The sequence below is a fragment of the Entelurus aequoreus genome, linkage group LG19 (genome assembly GCF_033978785.1).
Source record: "Entelurus aequoreus isolate RoL-2023_Sb linkage group LG19, RoL_Eaeq_v1.1, whole genome shotgun sequence".
In the NCBI taxonomy this organism is placed as follows: domain Eukaryota; kingdom Metazoa; phylum Chordata; class Actinopteri; order Syngnathiformes; family Syngnathidae; genus Entelurus; species Entelurus aequoreus.
Genome location: NC_084749.1, coordinates 36,870,952 through 36,898,819, shown reverse-complemented (window position 1 = coordinate 36,898,819; position 27,868 = coordinate 36,870,952). Strand labels below are relative to the sequence as shown.

At 39.6% G+C, this 27,868-nt stretch overlaps 1 protein-coding gene across 3 annotated transcripts in view; it reads right to left on the bottom strand.

The window, feature by feature from the left end:
• The window catches only part of crtc1b (CREB regulated transcription coactivator 1b), a 50,448-nt gene that overhangs the window by 4,928 nt on the left and 17,652 nt on the right, over window positions 1–27,868 (bottom strand). The window contains exons 10-15 of one of the 3 annotated variants that reach the window (XM_062028450.1): window positions 24,801–25,025; window positions 22,955–23,041; window positions 18,821–18,907; window positions 18,562–18,736; window positions 14,693–14,737; window positions 336–6,013 (exon numbers count right to left, since the gene is read on the bottom strand). In XM_062028450.1, coding sequence (XP_061884434.1) covers window positions 5,793–6,013; window positions 14,693–14,737; window positions 18,562–18,736; window positions 18,821–18,907; window positions 22,955–23,041; window positions 24,801–25,025 — 840 coding nt within the window. In that variant the 3' untranslated portion in view covers window positions 336–5,792. Of the gene's footprint in view, window positions 1–335; window positions 6,014–13,165; window positions 15,868–18,561; window positions 18,737–18,820; window positions 18,908–22,954; window positions 23,042–24,800; window positions 25,026–27,868 lie in introns of those variants that run through there. The other 2 variants (XM_062028451.1, XM_062028452.1) reach the window with 2 other exon arrangements.

Below are 27,868 nucleotides of genomic sequence, written 5' to 3'. Positions count from 1 at the left end.
TGTGTGACTATCATTGGGACTTTATCTTTGACTTAATCCAGACAGTTAATATGAAATTGGTAATTGTTACTATTGTTATCTGAGAAATTTCACTTGATCAAGCCTTTTCTAACAAAAATAATAAATGTCCAGTATGTCTGATTTGTGCGGATATTGTATCGAATCAATACTGGCATCAGCCAATACTCAAGGCTCCAATATTGGTATCGCATCGGGGCACCCCTAAAAAAAAACAGTCCTGTCTGAATCGTCAATTAGCCGATAAAACGCAAGTACTTTACTTTGCAAAAAAAACTAAGCTTGAATGTTAAGTAAAAGACATGCACTTTTGGTAACTCAATAGCTTTTAGTGGAAATCAAACCTTTTCACAAGCATGCACATATCCAAAATAATCTTGCAAATTGGCATTTTGGAAATACAGATTACAAAATCGAAGGCAGAGACAATATACAGCATGGCGGTTTGAAACATCATGCATGCTCACAGCAACAACAAGCCGCCATGTCGGGACAGCCTCGCAGTCAGCACATTTCCCAAATCAAGACTTCGGTGCAGAGAACACGAGTCATCCACATTCAAATTTAATTGGCATTTTTCTTTCAGCTTATAAACAAACGGTCACATTAGTAGAATCACATGGCAACAAAGAAATACCTACAGACCTTGTTACTACGACTTACAGGACAACAGTGATCAAATGCTATTATCACTATAAGCTTGAAGAGGATCTGAAACTTTTCCACTTTTCAATGAACTGTACAGTTCTTTAGAAAAAACGTGTGCAATTAAAGGGAACTTTTTATTCAGACCTAAAACAAACACGCAATAAGGACTGACTGAAGAATACACCTTTTGAAACACTCGACTGGATATGCTTTACCTCCTATGAACGCAAGATGGGTGCATGTTGTGCTAAACCAGGGGTGTCCAAAGTGTCTTGACTGCGGGGATATTCTGCATCATTAGATCACACCAGTTTGTGACTAAAATGTGAAAGTTTTGCTCCAATAGCTTAGCGTATACTCATAGGCGCCGATCCCGACAATGCCGAGCACCCACGTGGGATTGATGGCAAACTTCAATCTTTCAAATCATTTTTGAAAATATCAATCTTGTTGTTGTTAGTTTTGTGGCAAGTTTGGTCCGTTTTACATACTAAAAAGTCACAGTTCATATAGTGTTTAATTGACAAAGTACGTGTAGTGTTTAACTGACAAAGTACGTGTAGTGTTTAATTGACAAAGTACGTGTAGTGTTTAACTGACAAAGTACGTGTAGTGTTTAACTGACAAAGTACGTGTAGTGTTTAATTGACAAAGTATGTGTAGTGTTTAACTGACAAAGTACGTGTAGTGTTTAATTGACAAAGTACGTGTAGTGTTTAACTGACAAAGTACTTGTAGTGTTTGATTGACAAAGTACGTGTAGTGTTTAATTGACAAAGTACGTGTAGTGTTTAAATGACAAAGTACGTGTAGTGTTTAATTGACAAAGTACGTGTAGTGTTTAACTGACAAAGTACGTGTAGTGTTTAATTGACAAAGTACGTGTAGTGTTTAAATGACAAAGCCTAACCAAGATTTCATTGTGCCCGATAATGATGAATTGGGACACACGAGCGAATGAAGCGCATACTTACTCAACAGCCATACATGTCCCACTAAGGGTGTCAGTATGAACAATGCCAACACTGTCATAAAAATGTGCCATATAGTGAAACCACACTAAACAACAACAACAAACACATTTTGGAAGAATATTTGCACCGCAACACAACATAAACACTACAGAACAAACTCCCAGAGATCCCTGCAGCTACAATATAAACAAACGCCATTGGTGGATCTACACCTAACATCCACTGTAATGATACCACGTACAATAGCGTATCTCGTCGATACTACTATGATTACATCGATATATTTTAACATCACAAAATCTTCTCGTTTTAAAAAAAATTATATTACGTTTATAAACGTCCCTGGACACATGAGGACTTTGAATATGACCAATGTATGATCCTGTAACTACTTGGTATCGGATTGACACCCAAATTTGTGGTATCATCCAAAACTAATGTAAAGTATCCAAACAACAGAAGAATAAGTGATTATTACATTTTAACAGAAGTGTAGATAGAACATGTTAAAAGAGAAAGTAAGCAGATATTAACAGTAAATGAACAAGTAGATTAATAATTAATTTTCTACCACTTGTCCTTAATAATTTTGACAAAATAATAGAATGATAAAAGACACAATATGTTACTGAATATGTCAGAAAACAAATTAGGAGCCTTTGTTTGTTTACTTACTAATAAAAGACAAGTTGTCTGGTATGTTCACTATTTTATTTAATGACTAAATTGCAATAAGAAACATATGTTTAATGTACCCCAAGATATTTTTGTTAAAATAAAGCCAATAATTACATTTTTTGTGGTCCCCTTTATTTAGAAAAGTACCGAAATACTTTTGGTGCCGGTACCAAAATATTGGTATCGGGACAACACCAGTACACACACTGGCAGAAATGTAGATGTGCGCCTATGCGTATACTTGTTTGCTTTATAACATGTTTAATGTATCAAATGCATCCTTTCACTTTCCTTCAAGTTTGGACACCCCTGTGCTAATTAGTCCAGCAGGTAAGACCTGTCACCAACCGTAGCAATTAAGGTCAGCTTAGAGGTGATATGTGCATCCCGTACTTTCCATGCATAAAGCCTGAAATGTTGCTTTTCCTCACAACCAGCATAATACACACACGACCTGACTCGAGCTTTCCAGAACCCCCCTAAAGATCAAAATAACTTTGTTTCTCCTCATGTCAGTTAAAGTTGTATTAGCTGCCTCACTTGTGTCAATCACAATTCCCATCACCCTTCCTGCAAAAAGCATCTTGTGTAGCTTTTCTTTATTGAAGAATGTGCTTTTTAGTGCACTGTTATTACTTGAATAGCGAACTAGCACATACTCAAAGCTCAGGGGGCGTCTTGTGTGTAGGGATGCAACAATTAACTGGTTTTATGATTAATCGTGACTAAAAACATCGCAATTATTGAATTACAAAAGCTCCACGGCACAATGTGTTTCACTCGGACATTACGCTGGTACGTTATTTTGGGCACAACCTGCACGCAATGAAAACAAAATGATACCAGCGAAGCACGCTCAGAGACATGCAAGTACGCTACATTAGCAGCACTATACAATGGTATCTAATTATGTGTGTTCCATTATAAACACAGCATGAAATAATGAATAAAAATGAAAAAATGGGCATGGAATGACAGTTGGTGATAGTAACACTTGAGTTTATTTCCCACATGATTAACATTTTTCCCTATATGATAAAGAAAGTTAACCTTAAGCCTTATATCAATCACACAAGTATTATGATAACTATCAACAATACTTTTTGTAATATAATGTTATTTGATTACTGTTACTTCCGTGATAAATAACACCAAAATCTCTAAATGTCTGTGATTTTTTTTTTTTGTCGTGAAATTATCGTATTTTCCGGACTACAAAGCGCACCCACTAAATTTTGGAAGAAAAAATATGACTCCATTGTATTAGCCGCAGATATATACGTTGTGAAGTGAGTCAATAAATGAACGTTTATTTACATGCCGTAATTGTTTCCAAACGGCGTCTATAACACTGCAGTAAAACGGCTGATGAAACAAAACAGAAGTCATCGCCATGGACCCACGAGCTGCGGAAGCCAGCTCTCGAATCAGCTAAACAGAACCAATAAGTAGGAATGTCCGATAATGGCTTTTTGCCGATATCCGATATTCCGATTTTGTCCAACTCTTAATTACCGATACCGATATCAACCGATACAGATATATACAGTCGTGGAATTAACACATTATTATGCCTAATTTGGACAACCAGGTATGGTGAAGATAAGGTCCTTTTTAAAATAATTTATAAAATAAGATAAATAAATTAAAAACATTTTCTTGAATAAAAAAGAAAGTAAAACAATATAAAAACAGTTACATAGAAACTAGTAATTAATGAAAATGAGTAAAATTAACTGTTAAAGGTTAGTACTATTAGTGGACCAGCAGCACGCACAATCATGTGTGCTTACAGACTGTATCCCTTGCAGACTGTATTGATATATATTGATATATAATGTAGGAACCAGAATATTAATAACAGAAAGAAACAACCCTTTTGTGTAAATGGGGGAGGGAGGTTTTTTGGGTTGGTGCACTAATTGTAAGTGTATCTTGTGTTTTTTATGTTGATTTAATTTAAAAAAAAATTAAAATAAATAAATAAATAAACCGATAATTTCTGATATTACATTTTAAAGTATTTATCGGACATCTCTACCAATAAGTCCACGGTAATGATTTGGTGAATTTCCGAAACCTAAATATTACAAAAAGAATGCAATTGTTAGTTAATAATACTAACAAAGACACTCATAAATGTGTTAGCATATTAGCTAATGCTAACGACGCTAGCTTCCCATCACACGTGGGATGGTTCATTAAGTAAAAACGGTTTTAGTTATATTGTAAAACAGACAAACGTTGCTTGGAGTGATAAATGAAGAATCCATACCAGTAGTAACGCTATGGATGGCTAAACGACGGAACGGCACTTGTACTTCCGGTTGAAAGCTCGGTCTCAACAGAAGGGCAATGCAGCACCTGCAGTGAGTGAACTCAACCAAAAGATGGCGCCATCGCACAAACATTAACACACCTATTCAGTGTCTTGACTTGTTTTTTATTTAAACTATTCAGAGCATAAGAAAAAAAGTAGCGGCTTATTGTCCGGAATTTACAGTACCGTATTTTTCGGACTATAAGTCGCAGTTTTTTCTCATAGTTTGGCCGGGGGTGCAACTTATACTCAGGAGCGACTTATGTGTGAAATTATTAAAACATTACCGTAAAATATCAAATAATATTATTTAGCTCATTCACGTAAGAGACTAGATGTATAAGATTTCATGGGATTTAGCGATTAGGAGTGACAGATTGTTTGGTAAACGTATAGCATGTTCTATATGTTATAGTTATTTGAATGACTCTTACCATAATATGTTACGTTAACATACCAGGCACGTTCTCAGTTGGTTATTTATGCGTCATATAACGTACTTATTCAGCCCGTTGTTCACTATTCTTTATTTATTTTAAATTGCCTTTCAAATGTCTATTCTTGGTGTTGGGTTTTATCGAATAAACTTCCCCAAAAAATGCGACTTATACTCCAGTGCGACTTATATATGTTTTTTCCCTTCTTTATTATGCATTTTCGGCCGGTGCGACTTATACTCCGAAAAATACGGTAATCAATGGTGAAACCCTGATTATTACTCAGATATTATACTATAATCGTTGCATCCCTACTTGTCTGTGGAGGGGGGTTTAAACGACTGACATGAATTACATTCGGAGTGACGTTCCTTTGCGACACAAGAGCAACAAGCTGCGCTAAAGTAAGCCCTTTCAATGTTTGCATCCCCTAAAATCTTCTCAGATAAAAAAAAACAACAAAATAAAACAACGAAATATAGTTTACAAAGAGGAAAATAGAAATTTCATCTTTTCTTTTCACGTGAAAATATCTACATCCAGTGTGAAACAGTCAGCATTCAAATCAGGCAAATCAGTCCCAGTTCAAAAAAGCCAGGGAATGACAAATAAAGTGCGAAGCAACTCGAGGACTAAATGTTGCACCAAAAACAGGTAAGGAACAAACAAAACAAAAAAAAACAACAACATGATAGGCACAAGAAAAATATTATCTTGTCAGATGTTTAAAAACGTCACTTGAGCATAGCTAGAGGAAAGAGTGATAAGCTTACATGGGACACAAATCTGCGCAATGTGCATCAGGTCATGCAAGCTGACTGGAACAAAAAGCAGCAGGCGCACTAAAAACGCAAAAATGTGCCAAACTGCCAGACAAGGTTGTAGAAAAAGGAACAGGTGCATGTTTTTTTTTCTTTCTTTCTTACGAGGAGGTGGTGCTACAGAGGGAGGAGAAAGAGCGTAACAGGACATTGTGTCATTGGGCAACCAGGATACTTCCACAATTGATACATTCTTTTATAAAAAAGGTCATGAAGTAGCATTTTACAAAAGGGAACAGGGCCATTAAACAGGTAACAAAAGTAACTGTGTCAGCAAAGGTTGATTGGAGGGAACTGAACACCTTAAAAGGCCTCTGACGGGTGTGGTCACAATAAGGGATGGTTACCTTTTTCACATTTGAGCAGATACGGTACTAATTTGTAATACTTGTGTGCACGTTCATGGGTAAAAAAGGCAATTTTTTAAAATTTAACATTTAACACTGCACTGATGAGATCTTGTTTTCTTACACTTCAGTCTCATTTGTAAGTATTATATAGTAGACTTTGCATGCATTGCAATTCCAAGACATTAGGTGGCAGTAGTGTATAGACTACAGCGCATTGCTGTAGTCAGGAAGTAGTCTTTTCTTTGGTTGAGTAAACAAAGTGTTTATACTAGAGATGTCCGATAATGGCTTTTTTGCCGATATCCCGATATTGTCCAACTCTTAATTACCGATTCCGATATCAACCGATACCGATATATACAGTCGTGGAATTAACACATTATTATGCCTAATTTTGTTGTGATGCCCCGCTGGACGCATTAAACAATGTAACAAGGTTTTCCAAAATAAATCAACTCAAGTTATGGAAAAAAAAATGCCAACATGGCACTGCCATATTTATTATTGAAGTCACAAAGTGCTTTTTTTTTTTTAACATGCCTCAAAACAGCAGCTTGGAATTTGGGACATGCTCTCCCTGAGAGAGCATGAGGAGGTTGAGGTGAGCGGAGTTGAGGTGGTTTTAGGGGGTAGCGGGGGGTGTATATTGTAGCGTCCCGGAAGAGTTAGTGCTGCAAGGGGTTCTGGGTATTTGTTCTGTTGTGTTTATGTTGTGTTACGGTGCGGATGTTCTCCCGAAATGTGTTTGTCATTCTTGTTTGGTGTGGTTTCACAGTGTGGCGCATATTTGTAACAGTGTTAAAGTTGTTTATAAGGCCAACCTTTAGTGTAACCTGTATGGCTGTTGACCAAGTATGACTTGCATTCACTTGTGTGTGTGAAAAGCCATAGATATTATGTGACTGGGCCGGCACGCAAAGGCAGTGCCCTTAAGGTTAATTGGCGTTCTGTACTTCTCCCTACGTCCGTGTACACAGCGGCGTTTTAAAAGTCATACATTTTACTTTTTGAAACCGATACCGATAATTTTGAAACAGATATCGATCATTTCCGGTATTACATTTTAAAGCATTTATCGGCCGATAATATCGGACTGACGATATTATCGGACATCTCTAGTTTATACTTTAGGAATTGTATTTATTACGCAACAGCTGTTTGATTACAACGAGCATTTTAGTTGTAGTTTTCATTTCCACATTTGGAGGAGTTTAAAATGACTAATGCTAACGAGCAAATGGCATACACTACCGTTCAAAAGTTTGGGGTCACATTGAAATGTCCTTATTTTTGAAGGAAAAGCACTGTACTTTTCAATGAAGATAACTTTAAACTAGTCTTAACTTTAAAGAAATACACTCTATACATTGCTAATGTGGTAAATGACTATTCTAGCTGCAAATGTCTGGTTTTTGGTGCAATATCTACATAGGTGTATAGAGGCCCATTTCCAGCAACTATCACTCCAGTGTTCTAATGGTACAATGTGTTTGCTCATTGGCTCAGAAGGCTAATTGATGATTAGAAAACCCTTGTGCAATCATGTTCACACATCTGAAAACAGTTTAGCTCGTTACAGAAGCTACAAAACTGACCTTCCTTTGAGCAGATTGAGTTTCTGGAGCATCACATTTGTGGGGTCAATTAAACGCTCAAAATGGCCAGAAAAAGAGAACTTTCATCTGAAACTTTGCAGTCTATTCTTGTTCTTAGAAATGAAGGCTATTCCACAAAATTGTTTGGGTGACCCCAAACTTTTGAACGGTAGTGTATACAATCTAAATCACTATCGTACTAGTGCATTTTGAAAAGTGCCGCGTTACTTTTGAGCACTTTCTCGCAGGCATGCTTGCTTTGTTGGCATGGAAAATGGCACCATTACCCATACACCCGTTTTACTTGCCAAGCGCTTGAGCTGGTGCAGAGTCAGCAACCGCACGTGACGTCACATGCAACAAAAGTATCGAAATATAGTACCTTTTAGTATCTGAATTCGGTCGGTACCTATAAAAATACCAAAATTCGGTACCGGCTCACAATAAAGGTGAGGTTTTGGTCGGGTGTGACTGGTGAAAGACTGTTCTGCATGCCAATGGGTTGTTGGCCTTAGCGGTGGAATAACAACTTATTGGACATTTTCCCTTGGCGTGAGGCAATCACTGGGGCAAGGATGTCTGGACATTATTATGAACAGACAATACAGTAGGAAGGGGATTCATATGGCTGCATTCGTCATGGTTTACCGGACACATGAAACGTGACCAATTGGGGGGGTGCTCTATTCACTTGAGCCACCAGACGGCAGTAGAGTGTTATCTTAAAATGTGTCTTGTGGCAATTACAACTTTGACCACAGCGTCGGCTGCTTTCCATCATTTTCAGCAGACTGCATTGCAAAATGATTAACCCCCACCTCTTCCTCTCTCTCGAGATCCACCCAGGAATGGGGCCATATGAAAAATGTCCCTACTGTAGGTCCAAATTGTCAAATTTAAAGGCCCGAGCAAAAACCTGCAAATGTGTGTCAATCAGGCATTTTTGTTGAATGTTTCAAATTGGACAGAAAAAATAATAATGTAGAGTCCAGTTGCCTCAATTCAACCTTTCCTGATTACCACAGCCTTGATGACTGAGAATCTACACAGGCATATTTAACTGTTGCAGCCGACATGCATCCCTTTAGACTTTGTGACAAGAGTTATGTTGCACCCATTCATCCTGTGGCGCCATCAAGGCCTTCATTTAGAGGTTTGTACTGCCCATTTGTCATGCATCTTGTTTCATCTATAGCTTATATGTACAAGGTACAATGACGAGTGCTCAGCGAGATGACAAGACAAAAAAAATGACAGAAAACTTCCATTGTTCCGTTTTCACCGTTTGAATGAAAACATCACTTCACCGACAAAGAACATTTGTTTTGCCTTAAAGGAAAAATCCAGCTCATGTTGTCACTACGTCACCAGAGTTTTTTTTTTAATCTTCTAAATTTGTGTTTTCATTTTCCAATTGGACAAGAGAGAAACTCATTTTATGAAGACAGAATGAAGGATGTGAAAATAACACATACAGTGACCATGTTATTTCCCCCCCGGTGGTTAAATCCATTTAAATGCACATTTGGGATTGATGGTCTTGGCAGAGCTAAGCAGAGGTCACCATATTGCCAGAACAAATTGATATAGAATCAGGTAGACTGCAGCAATGAAATTAGCACCTATTACCACATAATCCATCGTTAGTCAGTGTTTCACATACACTCATTTATTTGTGGCGGGCCCACTACAATTAGATTTGGTGCTAACAGTTCACATTTGCCCATTACAAACATTATAATGGGACTGTCTGTGAATGTAGCTTGTCCTTACAAGTCTGTACAGTAGATGGCATCGTGACTCCGCGTCTTAACGTGCCTTAAACACACATGGTCTGCCAGAGAATAAGAAGGTATTTATATACTAGTGATATGAGTTCAAACCCCGGCCGAGTCATACCAAAGACAATAAAAATGGGACCCGTTGCCTCCCTGCTTGGCACTCAGCATCAAGGGTTGGAATTGGGGGTTAAATCACCAAAAATGATTCCCGGGCGCGGCCACCGCTGCTGCTCACTGCTCCCCTCACCTCCCAGGGGGTGAACAAGGGGATGGGCCAAATGCAGAGGACACATTTCACCACACCTAGTGTTTTTTTGTGACTATCATTGGTACTTTAATATTATTGTTGCCTATTTTAGTGAGTATTCAGACCCATTTTTTTAATTAAAAAAATCAACTAGCTAAAGCACTTGTGGTTTTTTTTTTCTGGTCCTATTGGACAGTTTTGGACATGAACACTATGAAGTGAAGTGAATTATATTTATAAAGCGCTTTTACATAGTGAAACCCAATATCTAAGTTACATTTAAACCAGTGTGGGTGGCACTGGGAGCAGGTGGGTAAAGCGTCTTGCCCAAGGACACAACGGCAGTAACTAGGATAACGGAAGCGGGGATCGAACCTGGAACCCTCAAGTTGCTGGCACGGCCACTCTACCAACCGAGCTAAACCGCCCCGCATAGTTTGACTGTTTTTGCTCACTTTTGGTCCTCCACAGCCAGTATAAAAATGATATGCACAATCATACAAACCACCACAAATAGATTGCAGTCCTGTGGGAAACGCTGGTACTACCGAAGTTTATAGGTGCAGTTTGCAGTGGGCTCAAAATAATAGCGAGCATGTTTCTATTAGTGCTTTAAAAGAACATTCTGTATTAGTCTCAATTAGAAGTTAGACATTGTGGAAATTGCCATTTAGTCCCAATGGAATGATTGGCTATTTCCCACACTTGTACGTGAATGTGGACACACAAAAAAGCAGTTCCAAAGAAGCGACCAACGATTTGCAATCATGCTGTTGTTACGTCACGCGATAGATTAGATGATAGCAAAAATGAGTCGCTAAATAGCTATTAAATAACAAACCTAACTGATGCACGCGGTCTTTTGTGGGGAGTAATTTACATGCTCTAACCAGAGCGATGGCCGTTTACACCGCTTGCCGCTAATTCAAAGGCAGGGGCCCTGCTAAGGGCCGCCTGGCATAAACACTCTACGCCGTTATTTAGGGTTATGACCAATGTTCCCTCTAATTTTTCATGTGTGTGAGCAAACACAAAAACTCCCTGAGCATTCAGTGGAGCCCATGTGAGCAACATCAGACGTGCACACTGTGGCTACACCAGCAGCACACCTGTCCCAAACCTGACTAAATAACAAGTTACATCTCCATCTATCCATCCATTTTCTACCGCTTGTCCCTTTCGGGGTCGCAGGGGGTGCTGGAGCCTATCTCAGCTGCATTCGGGCAGAAGGCGGGGTACACCCTGGACAAGTCCCCACCTCATCGCAGGGCCAACACAGATAGACAGATAACATTCTCTTATTATTATAATCAAATGACAGCAGTCATTTCCATGAGGTTATTTTCTAATATAAGTGTTTAGGCCCACTTACAATGACAATAACAAAAAATATTGTTTTTCATGAACTGTGTACTTGTATTGTTTGTCTGGGTGGAGGTCCTGCTTTGGAAATAATTTGCACCCCTTTCAGACATTGCATTTAGTTCCCATTAAGACATTCACATGTTGCACAATTAGATGTAAGCAGGGGATCATGTGTACATTCCTGCAACTTCCTGTTTGTAAAATATATATTTTTATTAGTATTTATTTAATATACTAACAGCATTTCATGATTAATATTTATAAATTAAGATTCCTAATAAATGACACTAGAATAAGCACACATTTGATTGGTAAATCATAGTGTAACGACCTGGACTGACACTTTATGTGTGGTGTTGGAGTTGTCCGACTTTTTGTGTGGCTGTAAACGCATCACTGGCTAAGTGCCATATGTGCATGTGTTGGCGCAAGTGAGAAAGACCGAGTGGCTGCTGTTATAATAACAGAGTTGCTTTTGGTCTGGTTTGTACTGCAGAAAATGACCAGTTTTGCTAGATATACCGTAATTTCCGGACTATAAGCCGCACCAGCTAAATTTAGGGGAAAATACAGATTGCTCCATATATAAGCCGCACCCGACTATAAGCCGCAGGGTTTTGATGTGTAATTACCGTAGTATATAGGGGTTCCTGCTACCACGGAGGGGATTGTTGGGACAGAGATGACTGTTTGGGAACGCAAAGCGTCCCATTTATTAACAATAAATCTTTCAATCATTCAATCAAACTTTCACATCTTTGACATGGCGAACAGCATTCGTGCAGAGTACAAATAATACAACGGTGCAAAGTAATACAAAGTGCTCGCCTGTACGTTATCAAAATAACCAGCCTACCGGTATATGAAAAGTCAGTCTTTAATCATTGTGTCATCGTCTTCCTCCTGTGTACTAAAACCACCGAAATCCTCTTCGTCGGTGTCGGAGAAGAACAGGCCGTATATAAGCTGCACCGTTGTATAAGCCGCAGGGACCAGAACGAGGGGAAAAAGTAGCGGCTTATAGTCCGGAAATTACGGTAATTTTTTTTTACTAATGTTTTGGTGATGTGTTTATGGCCGACAATAAAGAGTTTTGCTCAGTAAAGTGATCGACGGAATTCATGTCCTCAAAGCGTCTCGACAGACGTTACAATATTTGAACAATGATGACGAAAACTGTTTTCTCTGTCGTGTCCGTGTGTCGAAAATTGTTATGCGCTTATTTTTTTATTTGATTTTGTGCGTGGCATAGATTTGCCGTGCGCAGAGGACGCTTGAGCAGTGCACAATTGCACAGGCGCGCACCTTAGAGGGAACATTGGTTATGACGACTAAAGGGGGCCGCATCATTATGGTGGCCTGTCACTTTAGAAGATGATCAACATGGTCGTCGTGATCTGGAAGTGTTTACTTGTTCTATTTTGATGGACTAATTTACCTTAATGATGGTGACATTTTTTCCACCGTTACATATAAACTTGACATTTGGAATATAAACACATGACTACTGAACATATTGGATTGAACTGAATTGTAGTTGTCAATGTAGTGCTTTTGTTTATTGGTCATATGTGTTTATTTATAGTAAACACAAATATTTACTTAACCTGTAATACATTTCTTAATATCTACTTATAAACCTACCTAAAATGCATTTTTGTTGGTTGTCGCTTATGTTAATTCGGGTTGCCAAGAGTAATACTAATAGTAAACCAATGTTAATTGGCCTGGCTGTGGTAAATTGATTTCTGCAAAGTAGGCATTATTAATAATAAATTAAATGTTTTCATAGCTGTAGCATAAAAAGCTTGTTTGTGATTTTCTAAATAACATTTTTGACAGTAAAAAATCCCTCTAGACAGGAAATAACACCCACATAGTCACCTTTACAAGCCACAAACTTCAGAGGTCGATATGGCGAGGAATGACTATTACAAAGGCTGCACTTCTGGCGTGTTTGTAATACATTTCTTAATATCTACTTATAAACCTACCTAAAATGCATTTTTGTTGGTTGTCGCTTATGTTAATTCGGGTTGCCAAGAGTAATACTAATAGTAAACCAATGTTAATTGGCCTGGCTGTGGTAAATTGATTTCTGCAAAGTAGGCATTATTAATAATAAATTAAATGTTTTCATAGCTGTAGCATAAAAAGCTTGTTTGTGATTTTCTAAATAACATTTTTGACAGTAAAAAATCCCTCTAGACAGGAAATAACACCCACATAGTCACCTTTACAAGCCACAAACTTCAGAGGTCGATATGGCGAGGAATGACTATTACAAAGGCTGCACTTCTGGCGTGTTACACGAGTAATACTTAAGACCGAAATGTGGCCAGAAAAACTTGTGTGGGGCCGCAAAAAGCCCTGCTGCAAACCGCACCTGTACGACTTCAACTAAAATGCAGTACAAGATAAAAGCGCCAGATGGTTAGTATTAGGTTGTCTTGATTAAAGCTTCATTAACAGCTATTCCAGAATTCAACAGATGATATAAACCCGATCCGTTCACCTCAGTCTCCTTACATAAGAAGGCGGCCTGGTGAAAATCTCTTCAGATGCAAATGTGCAACAAACATGCCAGACTGCATGTGGGAACCCCAAGGTGGATTTTTCCTTTAAGCGTCATTATATTTTAGCCTTGCTTGCATAGGAACCAGGCGTCTGCTGAAAGCAATGTAAGAGCTTGGATGGACCGACTGTACTCGACAGTAAAAATTCTGCAGTGACCAAAATATAAGTCCCGCTCAGGGACGCTGGGACTTGATCCAGAGTAGGAGTAACAAGCGCAAATGATCAGCCATGTCTGTACACAAACGATACAACATACCTTACGAGATCACACAATAAACATCTCTCAGGGAAACTCTGACAAAAGGCCACCGTGGGTCGTTTTCTGCTGAATCTGGATCACATATGAGCTGATGTTAACTCTTTGTAAACATTTGTTTGGAACATCTGTAAACAGTTTTATACTCTGCTACGTCCCTGATTGTTCTTAGTGTCCATTCACGTTGGTCACAACATGAGCCAATCTCGTGAAAAATGCCTTATAATACTTAAATCTAAATATAGTTTCTGAAATAGACAATTTTACCTTGTGAATAAGTGCTTATATATATATATTTATACATAAATACGTTGTAGGAATTGCACATTGGTATGAAAACGCCCATCAAGAGGCAACGTTAAAGAGCTTTTTGTTAGAGCTTCCCTTCCAAGGAGCAAAAAGCCTCCCCATATTTGCGCTCCTCCGCATTTACCTACAATTTAAATTTCACTTTATAAAACATCAGTAGTTTGGTTATAAAGTGTACCGCTACAAAATACAGTACATTGATTTGTCAGACCTTACACAACATAATCACAAAGAGCACAGAACAAAAGATATGCCTCTCTTAAGTACGAGAAAATGTTACGAAAATACGTTAGACACATAACAGTAGAATACTCACGTAAGGCAAAATCAGGTGATTTCACAGTGACGACTTCAAAAAGGTCTGGAGAAAAAAATAAATAACAGACAGCCTCCTTCACTTAAGAGAAAGACTTGTCTGGTGATGTTTGTGTATCTTTTTCGGAACAATGCTTTCCAGTTAAGTCGTGATACCTGATCATCAAAAAAACAACCCTGCGTGTTTTTCGGCACGACGCATGACTTGAACGTCACTACAGGGCTGCAGCAAAGAGTATGGCACGTCCAACACTGAAGAGCAATTATGGGGAGGTTTTGCACTCCTTTGTTAAACAAGTAGCGTAAACACAGATACGACGGAAATAAATACATTGGTAATCCATAAACAAACATCAGTGCAATTTTACACGATGCCTACTGAAAGCATTTTGGCATCAAAAGGTAATCAAATATAAATATTCAATCTAATAAATAAACATATCGATACGTACAACATCAAAACATACAGCGCATGATGAAAAAAAAACATTTGGTCGTCAAAAATAAAGCTTTGAGTGTGACAGCTGTTGGGTTGCAGGACTACCCGATTTGTTTTTGTTTTTTTCCTTTAACATGGCCGGTGTGATACAGTTCAATGTCTCTGCAGCTTCCTGCTACAAGCAAATATAAACCAAAACAGATATTAAAGTGGATATGAAAAGGAAAAAAAATGTGCATTTTTGGAATAGATGTGGTAATGGTACACTGTAAACACAGCCGTGCTAGCAAAAGCGCCGAGCGGCCAATCTCTTAAAGGACAGCAAGGCCATTCCCCGGAAGCCACAGGACGTCCTTTTCCCTGCTGTCTTTTGTGTCAAAGGGTTTTCACGGAGTCGAGGACGAGGTCAGACTGCTGGATGGCCATGCAACGAGGGAGAGGGTTCGACCCTGCCCTTGGTCTCTCGCTCTCTCTCCTTTCACAATTTGGGAGTGTTTTTCTTCTACAGTCGGTTGACATGTCGCGTCACAGCCTATCCATCCTGAACGTGTCTTCGGTGGCGGGGTCGGCCAGCACCATGTCGGGGTCGTTGAGCATGTGCAGCCCATCCAGCGTGAGGGGGTCGATCTTTAGCTCATCCAGGGGGAACTGAGAGTCCGCGTCGAAGCTGACGTCGCCGACGCCCGCCAGCGAATTGGTGAGCTCTTTGGAGAGGCTCGGCGGGGACTCACCTGTGACTGGAATGTGTGACATCAAAGAGACAAGTGGGTGTGGACGCGGCGCAAAGTGGGGAGAAAGAAAACCCAGCCTTTGCACACCTGGCTGTCCAAATCCATACGCTCAAAAAATGGTTTCTTAACACCTAGACTAGAGGTCTTCAAACAGGGGGCCCATGACCCTTAGGGCAGGGGTGTCACACTCATTTTCACTGAGGGCCACATCGCAGTTATGGCTGCCCTCAGAGGACCGCTTGTCACCGTGAATAATAATTGAAAATAAATATATAGGGATTCACATCATAATATTATTGGCAATGCATTTTATTATTTAATTTTTTACATACACTGTAAAAATTTTTTAGACTTTGTAGTAAAAAAACGGCTGCTCGGTCGGCTCAATTTTACTGTAAGATTTACGGTGGTTCTTACAGCCATACTACTGTAAATGGTAAAACAGTACTGCGCACCTTTTACGACACTACGGTGGCTTCTGCGGTGTTCTGGCCCTGTGGTTAGAGTGTCCGCCCTGAGATCGGTAGGTTGTGAGTTCAAACCCCGGCCGAGTTATAACAAAGACTATAAAAATGGGACCCATTACCTCCCTGCTTGGCACTCAGCATCAAGGGTTGGAATTGGGGGTTAAATCACCAAAAAAGATTCCCGGGCGCGGCCACCGCTGCTGCTCACTGCTCCCCTCACCTCCCAGGGGGTGATCAAGGGTGATGGGTCAAATGCAGAGACTAATTTCGCCACATCTAGTGTGTGTGTGACAATCATTGGTACTTTAACTTTAACTATGTTGTCGTTTGCTGGGGTGGAGCAGCAAGGTCAGAGGCAGGAACAAACTTAATAAACTGACTCAGAGAGCTGACTCTATCCTAGTCTGCCCACTAGTCAGCATTGAGGAGGTGCTTGACAGAAGAATGCTGACCAAGTTGACATCCATTAAGTCCAATCCTTCTCCTCTCACACCATGCACAGTACTGTGCAGGCCTCGAGTAGCTCCTTCAGCATTAGACTGTTACATCCACACAATGCACTTATGTGATTACTGTCATCTTTTTTCTTAGTGTGCAACATGGCTGTTAGTGTTTTTTTGTTTTATTTGATCTTTTATCTATACATATTAGTGCACAATATGTAGTATTTATTAAAAAAAAATAAAAATCATTATGTTTTACTTATGTTACTGTATGTGAAAACCTGCACTGCATTAACATAATCTCCCCATTGTGGAAAAAATAAAAGTCTATCGTATCCTATTGGGTTTTTTTACCGTACAATTTTGGCAAAAGAGCTGCCAGCTTTTACTGTAACTCTATTGTCACTTTTATAGAGTATATTTTTATGGATAACTTGCTTTGAAATCATAAATTAATAGGGGTGTAACGGTACACAAAAATTTCGGTTCGATACGTACCTCAGTTTAAAGGCCACGGTTCGGTTCATTTTCGGTACAGTAAGAAAACAACAAAATATACATTTTTTGGTTATTTATGTACCAAATTTGAACACAATGGCTTTATCCTTTTAACATTGGGAACACTATAATAATTATGCCCACGTTAATCAACATTAAACTGCCTCAAGTTGTTGCTCAGATTAGATAAAATGACAAAACTTTTCTTCTACATATAAAAAGTGCAACAGTTTCAAGTCAACTCATCATGCTTAATTTATTACAGCATTTGGGAAGCCTGTAGTTGATTTTTATTAAGTAAATGTTATATTTTTATCAACATGTGATAGCAGGGACCCTGCCATTCAAAACTAGGCTGCTCCATTACTAATGATGAATGTAACTATAGCTGAAAAAATAGTACAATAGCAATAGGAGAGACTATTCATCCCTGAACACCATGGAGTTCATGTAGGCTTAATGATGCAGTTACATTATTATATCAACAATCAGAGACAGAAACTCTTCATTTAACATAATGTCCTTTTTTGCTGCTTCAACACAGCTCAATCAACACAGAAAAAGGTAAAGTGAAATAACAGACAGACAGGGCTTTGCTGTCCGTAACACACACACACACCGCAAAATGAGCTAACGTTACGCTAAAAGCTAATTAGCCTTCACCTCAAGCCAGGACTGCGAGCGAGCTGAGCTGCCGTTTATGTTTCTAGAAGGTCAACGGGCTCATAGTGATGTTACTAGTAGTTGACTGGGAGGTGTTTATTATAATTTGGGGAGAGTCCGCAGCCTGATGCTTACCTGCTAAACACTAAGCACTGACTACATGCGCTCTGAATACGCACTGCTGATTGGCTGTTACCGCTCTGTTTGTAACCAATCAGATGGTTGTGTGGGTGGGACAATGCTGGGTGCTGTGTAGAGTACTGACAGAGACAGGCAGAAGGAAGCGGAGCAGCTTGTTAAGACTTTAGCTTAGGCGGCTACTTTATATGTTCGTGTGGAAACTCGTTCGGTACACCTCCGAACCGAACCGAACCCCCCGTACCGAAACGGTTCAATACAAATACACGTACCGTTACACCCCTATAAATTAAGCAGATATTTATTATTATAGGGTAAAATTATTACCCTTTGGATAATTATGCATCAGGGACGCAGGACGCGTACCTAGCAACATCACTGAAAGAGAATGTACTAATTTGACCTTTTGGCCTCAGCTTTTTACGGTATTTAAAGGAAATTGGCATAGAACGGAAACCATACTGGCAGAATGAGAAAAATGCATGACTTACCTGTTAGGATAATGTTAGGAATATTGCCATGGCTACTGTAGCCCAGCTGCTGAGAGTCTTGTAGGCTGCTCCCGCTAAGACCCATCATGGCGGCTTGTGTATAGTTGAGGGTGGAGCACTGCGTATACAGGTTGGTGGAGCTTATGGGGTTTTCAATCATGTTGAACTGCTCCAACTGAGAAAAGGGAATTTGAATCAGCCCAAGTTTAAATTACAGTAGAACTTGACTGCTGTTTATTAGGAACACAGTGCAAGTCACCTGGTGGGAGAGAGCATTGGTCTGCCTTGATGCCATTTGCTGATCGTAGAAAGAGTCACCAAATATGCTCCCCACCACGGAAATGTGCTGAAATACCAATACAGGGGCCAAATATCTCAGATGTGTTGCCAAGAACATAAATTAAAGTAAAAACTGAAATTAGCCGGCAGGAAGTTCTCCAAAAAAGCAACAGAAAGCACTAGCAAAAGGTCAAGTCACAACCATCAGACTGAGCAGTGACAAAAGCGGTGAGACTCATGAGGAGGCCTGTCGGCATTATGATTTTCCAGAGGAAATTAATGCACAGGCTAAATTTTTTAGGATCAAGATTGAACCTACATTTAAGTGGAAGTGAAAACATGAGCAAGATGTGAAATGTAAGGGCATAAACACTCTGCAATTGTTTAGGGCCACAACAACAAGTAGGGACAACATGATTGTGGCGACTGGTCACTCCATCATCAACGTGGGCATCATGCTCTGCAGGTGTTTGCTTGTTTTACTTTGATGGATGGACTGAATTGCCACTTGGATAAAATGATGCTTAGTTTGTGCTAAACTTTTATTCAGCAGTCAATCAACATGTCATTTGTAATAGTTTTAGTTCGATTTTACAGCATCACGGCAGTGTCTATTCAAAAGTCCTCAGAGATAGTTGCTAATTTAGCATCGCTTCGAACGCCGTAATAGTGACAAATTTACGCTCGTATTTCTAAAATGTCTAAAAGTTTATATTGTAGCCAAATAATTTCTCCCAAAAAAATAACATCTAAAGAACATTTGTTTTGTCTTAGTTTTTGCACATTTATTGTGTTTTATTTACATTTATTTCCAAAGCAGCAGAGCAGTTTTAAAATGGCTTCACTGCGATAGGAGATATTGAGCACTTTTCTTTTCTTCCTGGACCTACTAACTTGTTTGCCTTTTCATATTAACTTTTGACATTTTATGCAATATAAACACAACTATTGTACATATTGGATTGAACTGAATTGCAATTGTCAATGTAGTCTTTTATCGTTCATATGTGATTATTTGTAGTAAATACAAATCTTTACATAACTTGTAAAATAATGATAGCATATTATTTCTTAATATCTAATTATAAACAATTTTGACCTGCATGTTTGTTGGTTGTGTCTTTTATCCAAATAATTGGGCTACCTTGGCCAAATCTAATTCTGGTCGCCAAGAGTAACACAGTAAACCCTCGTTTATCGCTGTTAAATGAATGGTGGTAAATTAATTTTTTCAAAGTAGGATTTATTAATTATGAATTGAATATTACCATAGCTGGAGCATAAACAACCGGTTTACTACTTTCTAAAAATGTGTTTTAACATTGAAAAAGCTCTCTAGTAATGAAATAACAAACACATTCACTTTTACAAGCCAAAAAATTTTGAAGCGCAATGTGGCGAGGAACAACTACAGTATTACAATACTTACTCAGCCATCGTCAGCCAGAGAGTGATATACAAGTAATATAAAAGACCGAAATGGGGCCACAAAGAGCCTCGGGCTGGCCCTGGGTGCAAGTCTGACGTAGGGGCGACAAAACCACTGCACTGTGCCTCAGCGGGCCTCTTCATATCATGACAGACATTTGACTGAAGGAAATTCCAGTATCAGACAACAGAATCACTACGCTGTCTATTTTTATTACGATATTGCGCTGATGTGTAATAAACTGGATTAAAATAAAAACATTGGACACGGTACACAGTGTCACTTGGCAGCATTGTTGCCATTATTACTTTAAAAAGTAACCATATGACTGATTACTCCTTGAAAAAGTACATTTTAAACTATTTTTAAAGTAACTCCAGTAGATTACAAGTTACTTTATTAGTTATTTTCAGCAGCTCTCGACATCCCCAATCTCTCAACCTAAATATAAACCACCACTGTTAAGAGTTTGTGAAAGTGCATTTTAACTTAAAGGCCTACTGAAATGAATTTTTTTATTTAAACGGGGATAGCAGATCCATTCTATGTGTCATACTTGATCATTTCGCGATATTGCCATATTTTTGCTGAAAGGATTTAGTAGAGAACAACGACGATAAAGTTCGCAACTTTTGGTCGCTGATAAAAAAAGCCTTGCCTATACCGGAAGTAGCGTGACGTCACAAGAGGAAGGATTCCTCACAATTCCCCGTTGTTTACAATGGAGCGAGAGAGATTCGGACCGAGAAAGCGACGATTACCCCATTAATTTGAGCGAGGATGAAAGATTCGTGGATGAGGAACGTTAAGAGTGAAGGACTAGAGAGGCAGTGCAGGGTGTATCTTTTTTTCGCTCTGACCGTAACTTAGGTACAAGGTCTCATTGGATTCCACACTCTCTCCTTTTTCTATTGTCGATCACGGATTTGTATTTTAAACCACCTCTTGAAAATGAGAGTCGAGAACGTGAAATGGACATTCACAGTGACTTTTATCTCCACGACAATACATCGTTGACGCACTTTAGCTACGGAGCTAACGTGATAGCATCGGGCTCAAATGCAGATAGAAACTAAATTTTAAAAAACCCTGACTGGAAGGATAGACAGAAGATCAACAATACTATTAAACCACGAACATGTAAATACACGGTTAATAATTTCCAGCTTGGCGAAACTTAACAATTGAAGCGAACTAACTTAGCTACAAAGCTAACGTGATAGCATCAGGCTCAAATGCAGATAGAAACAACATTTTAAAAAACCCTGACTGGAAGGATAGACAGAAGATCAACAATACTATTAAACCATGAACATGTAAATACACGGTTAATAATTTCCAGCTTGGCGAAGCTTAACAATTGAAGCTAACTACGGAGCGGCGGCGGCGGCGGGCGTTGTAGCTTTCGACGACACCCCAGCCGCCATCAGAGTCGGCAAGAAACATATATTTCCCCAAAGTTACGTACGTGACATGCACATAGCAACACGCACGTACGGGCAAGCGATCAAATGTTTGGAAGCCAAAGCTGTACTCACGGTAATGCGTCTTGTATCCAGCTCAAACACAACACAACCTCCTGGTTGTGTTGCTGTAGTCCGCTGCTAATACACCGATCGCACCTACAACTTTCTTATTTGCAGTCTCCATTGTCCATTAAACAAATTGCAAAAGATTCACCAACACAGATGTCCAGAATACTGTGGAATTGTTCGATGAAAACAGAGCAGTTTGTATGGTGACACATTGGGTACGAATACTTCCGTTGCCGTCGTGACGTCACGCGCATACGTCATCATACATAGACGTTTCCAACCGGAAGTTTAGCGGGAAATTTAAAATTGCACTTTATAAGTTAACCCGGCCGTATTGGCATGTGTTGCAATGTTAAGATTTCATCATTGATATATAAACTATCAGACTGCGTGGTCGGTAGTAGTGGCTTTCAGTAGGCCTTTAAAAGTATTCCTGACATTTTTTGTTGGTACGCATCCTTCATTGCACTTAACAAAACACACTTTTTAGAGTCCACGTAAGACAGTTGATTAAGACCACCTTCATTGAACGTTGAAAGGTACTGGAATTTCACCACGGAAAATATATGATGAGGTAAGCATTAACATGTGCCATGATGGCGTAGTTTGTGGTAACTTGAGGCTGCATTTCATTTAAAAAATCTCGGCTTTTTATGAATGTAAATTAGCTCCTAACTTGACATAAGAGTCTATTTCAACTTCATTTTCGAGTTGGGTCAAAGTTGCGTTAACTTTTTTAGTGCTGTGGGAGCATGAAGCGCATTATAAAAACACATGCGACATCCCTAATCTGTCCACCAAATGTTTTCTGGAAACACTGATGACTTTCTCCAAAAAGAGACAGACACGTTATTTATGTGTATGTAAACAGCAGATGTAATGGAGAACCGGGCTCCAAATAGCTGCTAAAATAGGAGCCACGACATGGTGAAGATGAATTAGTCTTTAAGGAAGTCAAAAGGCTGCAATGTCATGCACGGTAAACAACAGCAACGGTAGCAATGAGGAAATGTGTATGTAGCAGCTGACACAGCATGGTTGGTGAATGGTTGATGCAAGAGGATGAAAAGCAGCCTATCAAGAATTAGCTTCCCCCCCAGGAACAAAGCCCTTCCCCAAAAAGCAGCTGGCTTGGTGGGTGGGCTCTTACTTGAGGCGAGCTGCCGGGGGAGAAGCCTTGATTGGAGACTGGGGAGGTTGGAGACTGAGTGGCTGGTGAGCCAGTCTGATTGCGGTACTGTTGGAGGGAAGAGGGTTAGCAGGCACTTAGCTCCATGCCGGTAACACACAGTTATCAAAAGGATGGGAGTTGAGGTGGCATCAGATGAAGCTCAACTCACTACATGTCATGAAATGCTCACTAATAGAGGTGACGTGCTTTGTAGATTCTTGAAATATGATTGTACAATACCAACCTCAATCATTCTTCATGTGTAGGCTATTTAACACACCCTCTGATTTGTTTGCTGAATGTACAGTCGTGATCAAAAGTGTACATACACTTGTAAAGAACATAATGTCATGGCTGTCTTGAGTTTCCAATAATTTCTACAACTCTTATTTATTTGTGATAGAGTGATTGGAGCACATACTTGTTGGTCACAAAAATAATTCATGAAGTTTGGTTCTTTTATGAATTTATTATGGGTCTACTGAAAATGTGACCAAATCTGCTGGGTCCAAGTATACATACAGCAATGTTAATATTTGGTTACGTGTCCTTTGGCAAGTTTCACTGCAATAAGCTGCTTCTTTGTAGCCATCCACAAGCTTCTGGTTGAATTTTTGACCACTCCTCTTGACAAAATTGGTGCAGTTCAGCTAAATGTTTTGGTTTTCTGACATGGACTTGTTTCTTCAGCATTGTCCACATGTTTAAGTCAGGACTTTGGGAAGGCCATACTAAAACCTTAATTCTAGCTTGATTTAGCCATTCCTTTAATACTTTTGACGTGTGTTTGGGGTCATTGTCCTGTTGGAACACCCAACTGCACCCAAGACCCAACCTCCGGGCTGATGATTTTAGGTTGTCCTGAAGAATTTGGAGGTAAGCCTTCTTTTTCATTGTCCCATTTACTCTCTGTAAAGCACCAGTTCCATTGGCAGCAAAACAGGCCCAGAGGATAATACTACCACCACCATGCTTGGCGGTAGGAATGGTGTTCCTGGGATGAAAGGCCTCACCTTTTCTCCTCCAAACATTTTGATGGGCATTGTGGCCAAATTTTTGTTTCATCTGACCACAAACCTTTCCTCCAGAAGGTCTTATCTTTGTCCATGTAATGTCAGATTAAACAAAAATTGAGCTCTTTGGCCACAATACCCAGCAATATGTATATGTTTGCTGCCAATGGAACTGGTGCTTTACAGAGAGTAAATGGGTCAATGAAAAAGAAGGATTACCTCCAAATTCTTCAGGACAACCTAAAATCATTAGCCCGGAGGTTGGGTCTTGGGCGCAGTTGGGTGTTCCAACAGGACAATGACCCCAAACACACGTCAAAAGTGGTAAAGGAATGTCTAAATCAGGCTAGAATTAAGGCTTTGGAATGGCCTTCCCAAAGTCCTGACTCAAACGTGTGGACAATGCTGAAGAAACAAGTCCATGTCAGAAAACCAACAAATTTAGCTGAACTGCACCAATTTTGTCAAGAAGAGTGGTCAAAAATTCAACCAGAAGATTGCCAGAAGCTTTTGGGTGGCTACCAAAAGCGCCTTATTGCAGTGAAACTTGCCAAGGGACATGTAACCAAATATTAACATTGCTGTATGTATACTTTTGACCCAGCAGATTTGCTCACCTTTTTAATAGACCCATAATAAATTCATAAAAGAACCAAACTTCATGAATTATTTTTGTGACCAACATGTGCTCCAATCACTCTATCACCAAAAAATAAGAGTTGTAGAAATTTTTGGAAACTCAAGACAGCCATGACATTATGTTCTTTACAAGTGTATGTAAACTTTTGATCGCCACTGTATATGTGACTTACCGAGCTGATGCTGGCTGAGGTCTGGCTGTCTGGGGAGGGGCTGCTGGCAGTGGCAGTAACTGTACCGGTGGAGGGAGGCGTCGGCAAGGTGATAAGCTGAATGCCCTGCTGCGTCTGCTTCTGCAGGTCGCTGAGCAACTGTGCCTGGACCTGAGCTGTGAGCTGGTTGAAAAGTGGGAACTGGGCAAGCTGCTGCTCTAAGGTCAGTTGTTCTGTTGGCAACACCTAAAGGAGAACCACATACGGCAAAGTACTTCAGGATTAGTTGGAGTAGTCCCACTGCGGGATCGGTTTCCACTAAGCGACAGTGATAATGCGAGTGTGAATAGTTTTTTATTTTCAGCACAGTATGTGTCCTGGGCCTGACTCGGGACAGGTGCAGGGCATAGCCCACCTTTCATTCAAAATCAACTGGAATAAACTACACAGTGATGTGATACAGGAAATACAAAAAAATATAACTTGAAACTCCGACTCCAAATCGCACCACAAAAAAAATGCAATAAAGGCCTTTAAAGCTGGGGTACTTGAATCTTGTGTCACCAGGCAGAATTCAAATTGCAAATCCTACAACCCTCTCTGCGCACCTCGCTGATAGTCCCTCCCAGTCTCCTCCTCTCTGGAAGTGCACGAAATTGCACACGAGAGCCGTCCGTGCACACGCATAGGTTGTTGACAGTCTGAAGTTGAATCAAATGACCCTCCTAGTTCATATTGTGTTGCAGACTATCGGTAACACACGTCGCCACGCAAAAAGATACACACAAAATATAGTATAAAGTAAGATTTGTTTACCTTGCAAAAAAGAAAACAGCCACTTGCGTGTTCAAAGTTAGTCCAAGACTGGCCCGCAATGCCCTCCATCTTGAATACACCGGACCAATAATTATTCAAGTTTTAGCTCTTCTTTGGTGTTTTTGACTTACGTCTTTCTTTTCTTCCTCTGATTTCCTGTTTATGTGTTTTTTAGCATTAAATGCTGTAACAGCAAGCGCAGGTATTACGATCTTTCCATGTGGGTGTTTGGCAGCCATGCTTTACTGCAAACATGTTGGCAATGTGCACGCGCTTCACTATATGTCGCGTCAGCCAATGAGGAGAGTCCTTTGTGAGCTCGCTCACCCCTCCTTTCTCTAAATCCTGTGGTTGGATCTGAATGGGTTGACAGGCATGAAGACCCATATTTTGTCTTCCGCAGTTTTATTTACTAAAAAACTTAATTTTAAGGCACAGACAGCATGCAAACGTACAATTTTACCCGAAATGATTACTGTTACGATATATTGCATGATGTTAATATGATTTTTTTTTTTTTTTAGTTAAAGAATATAACTTAGGTACCCCAACTTTAAAGGTCCAAATTTAGTAATTTCAATTTTCTATTTTCACAAGATAATACATGTTTCCAGAGTGGGGGAAGCCATAGAAAATTGATGTATTCGATGGATCCGTGACTGCGTGGGTTCTCTCCAGGTACTCCGTCTTCTTCCCACCTCCAAAGACATGCACCTGGGGATAGGCTGATTGGCAACACTAAATTGGCCCTAGTGTGTAAATGTCAGTGTGAATGCTTGTCCGTCTATCTGTGTTGGCCCTGCGATGAGGTGGCGACTTGTCCAGGGTGTACCCCGCCTTCTGACACAAGTGCAACTGGGATAGGCTTCAGACCCCCCCCACGACGCCAAAAGGCACAAGCGTAGAAAATGGATGGAAAGGATGAAAATCTTATTTTGTGTTTGTAAATACAATTTCTTAAGAGTATTGTTTTACAGTTGTACTGTATTTTTCGGACTATAAGGCACACTTAAAATCCTTTCTCTTTCTCAAAAATCAACAGTTGAGAACCTGGTGCGCCTAATGTACGTATTAATTCTGGTGTTCCCTACCGACCTCGAACCAATTTTATTTGGTACATGATGTAATAATAAGTGTGACCTGTAAATGGCAGTCACTCATAGGATACGTGTGGACTGCAGGTTGACTGACGCCTGTTCAATAAATGACACTAGCAAGCACCCGTATGCGAGCAAGACCAAAACTTAGATGTTTCATTGAGAATATAGAACATAACACATAGCGCTCAAAAATCTGTCAAAATGTTTTAGTACGACTTTGGTAAGCTACGAAGCCGCACCGCTTGATGGAATGCGGAGCATTGTGGCTACAGTAGTAGACGTACTGTGCTTCAACATACGGGTATTATTATGGGGTGTGTATAAGGACCCCCAAATGGCACCTATTAGGAGACATTATCTGGCCTTTTGTGTTGCAATTTTAACCTTGCTTACCCATCGATACCTGCTGATGTGTATTTGGGATCTGCATAAGTCGCGAAGATTTGAGCGCGTCCGCCATTGTAGTCCGCACTGTAGTCAATTAGCTACTTATTTTTCCTCTATCCTCTTGTTGTTGGGGCATTCATTCTCCGCTGTTGCCATTTCTAATATAAAGTAGCGTACAGTTCTAACATATATCTGTCAGTAGACTTGCTATGAAAGCACTAAGAGCTACAAGTACTACAAAGATGACGGGGAAAAGACGCTGTCGAAGTGGAGCCATGTAAATAAGACAGCCCATAAAATGGCGCATTCTGAAGAGACGGTCACAAAGCAGTTCGAAGATTATTTGTAAAACAATCTATGCAACATTTTGACCAAAGAACCACCATTACGTGTTATGTAGACCACAAGGTAGTGTTTGAAAAGTAGAGAAACGTGGCGAGATGCTACAGGGTTTGTGCAGGTGTCCGTAAATCTAATATAATGCTTTTTAATGCAACCTAAAACAATTTTAAAGCCCATGTCAGTTATTATATATAGTCAAAAGCATACAATTGTCTGTATAGACAACATTGTAAGCATTTGACAATAATAATGTTGAATGGTTGAAAAGTTTACATTAACTGTGGCAAAATTAAGCACTCATGTATTCATATTATATAATAACAACAATGCAAGAAACCCTTTCAAACGCAATAAATATTTTTTATTACAGTAGTATATTTTTTACTTTTGTAATTGAAAAGTCAATAATTTAATTTTCCTTAATAAGTAAACACTTGTCAAAAT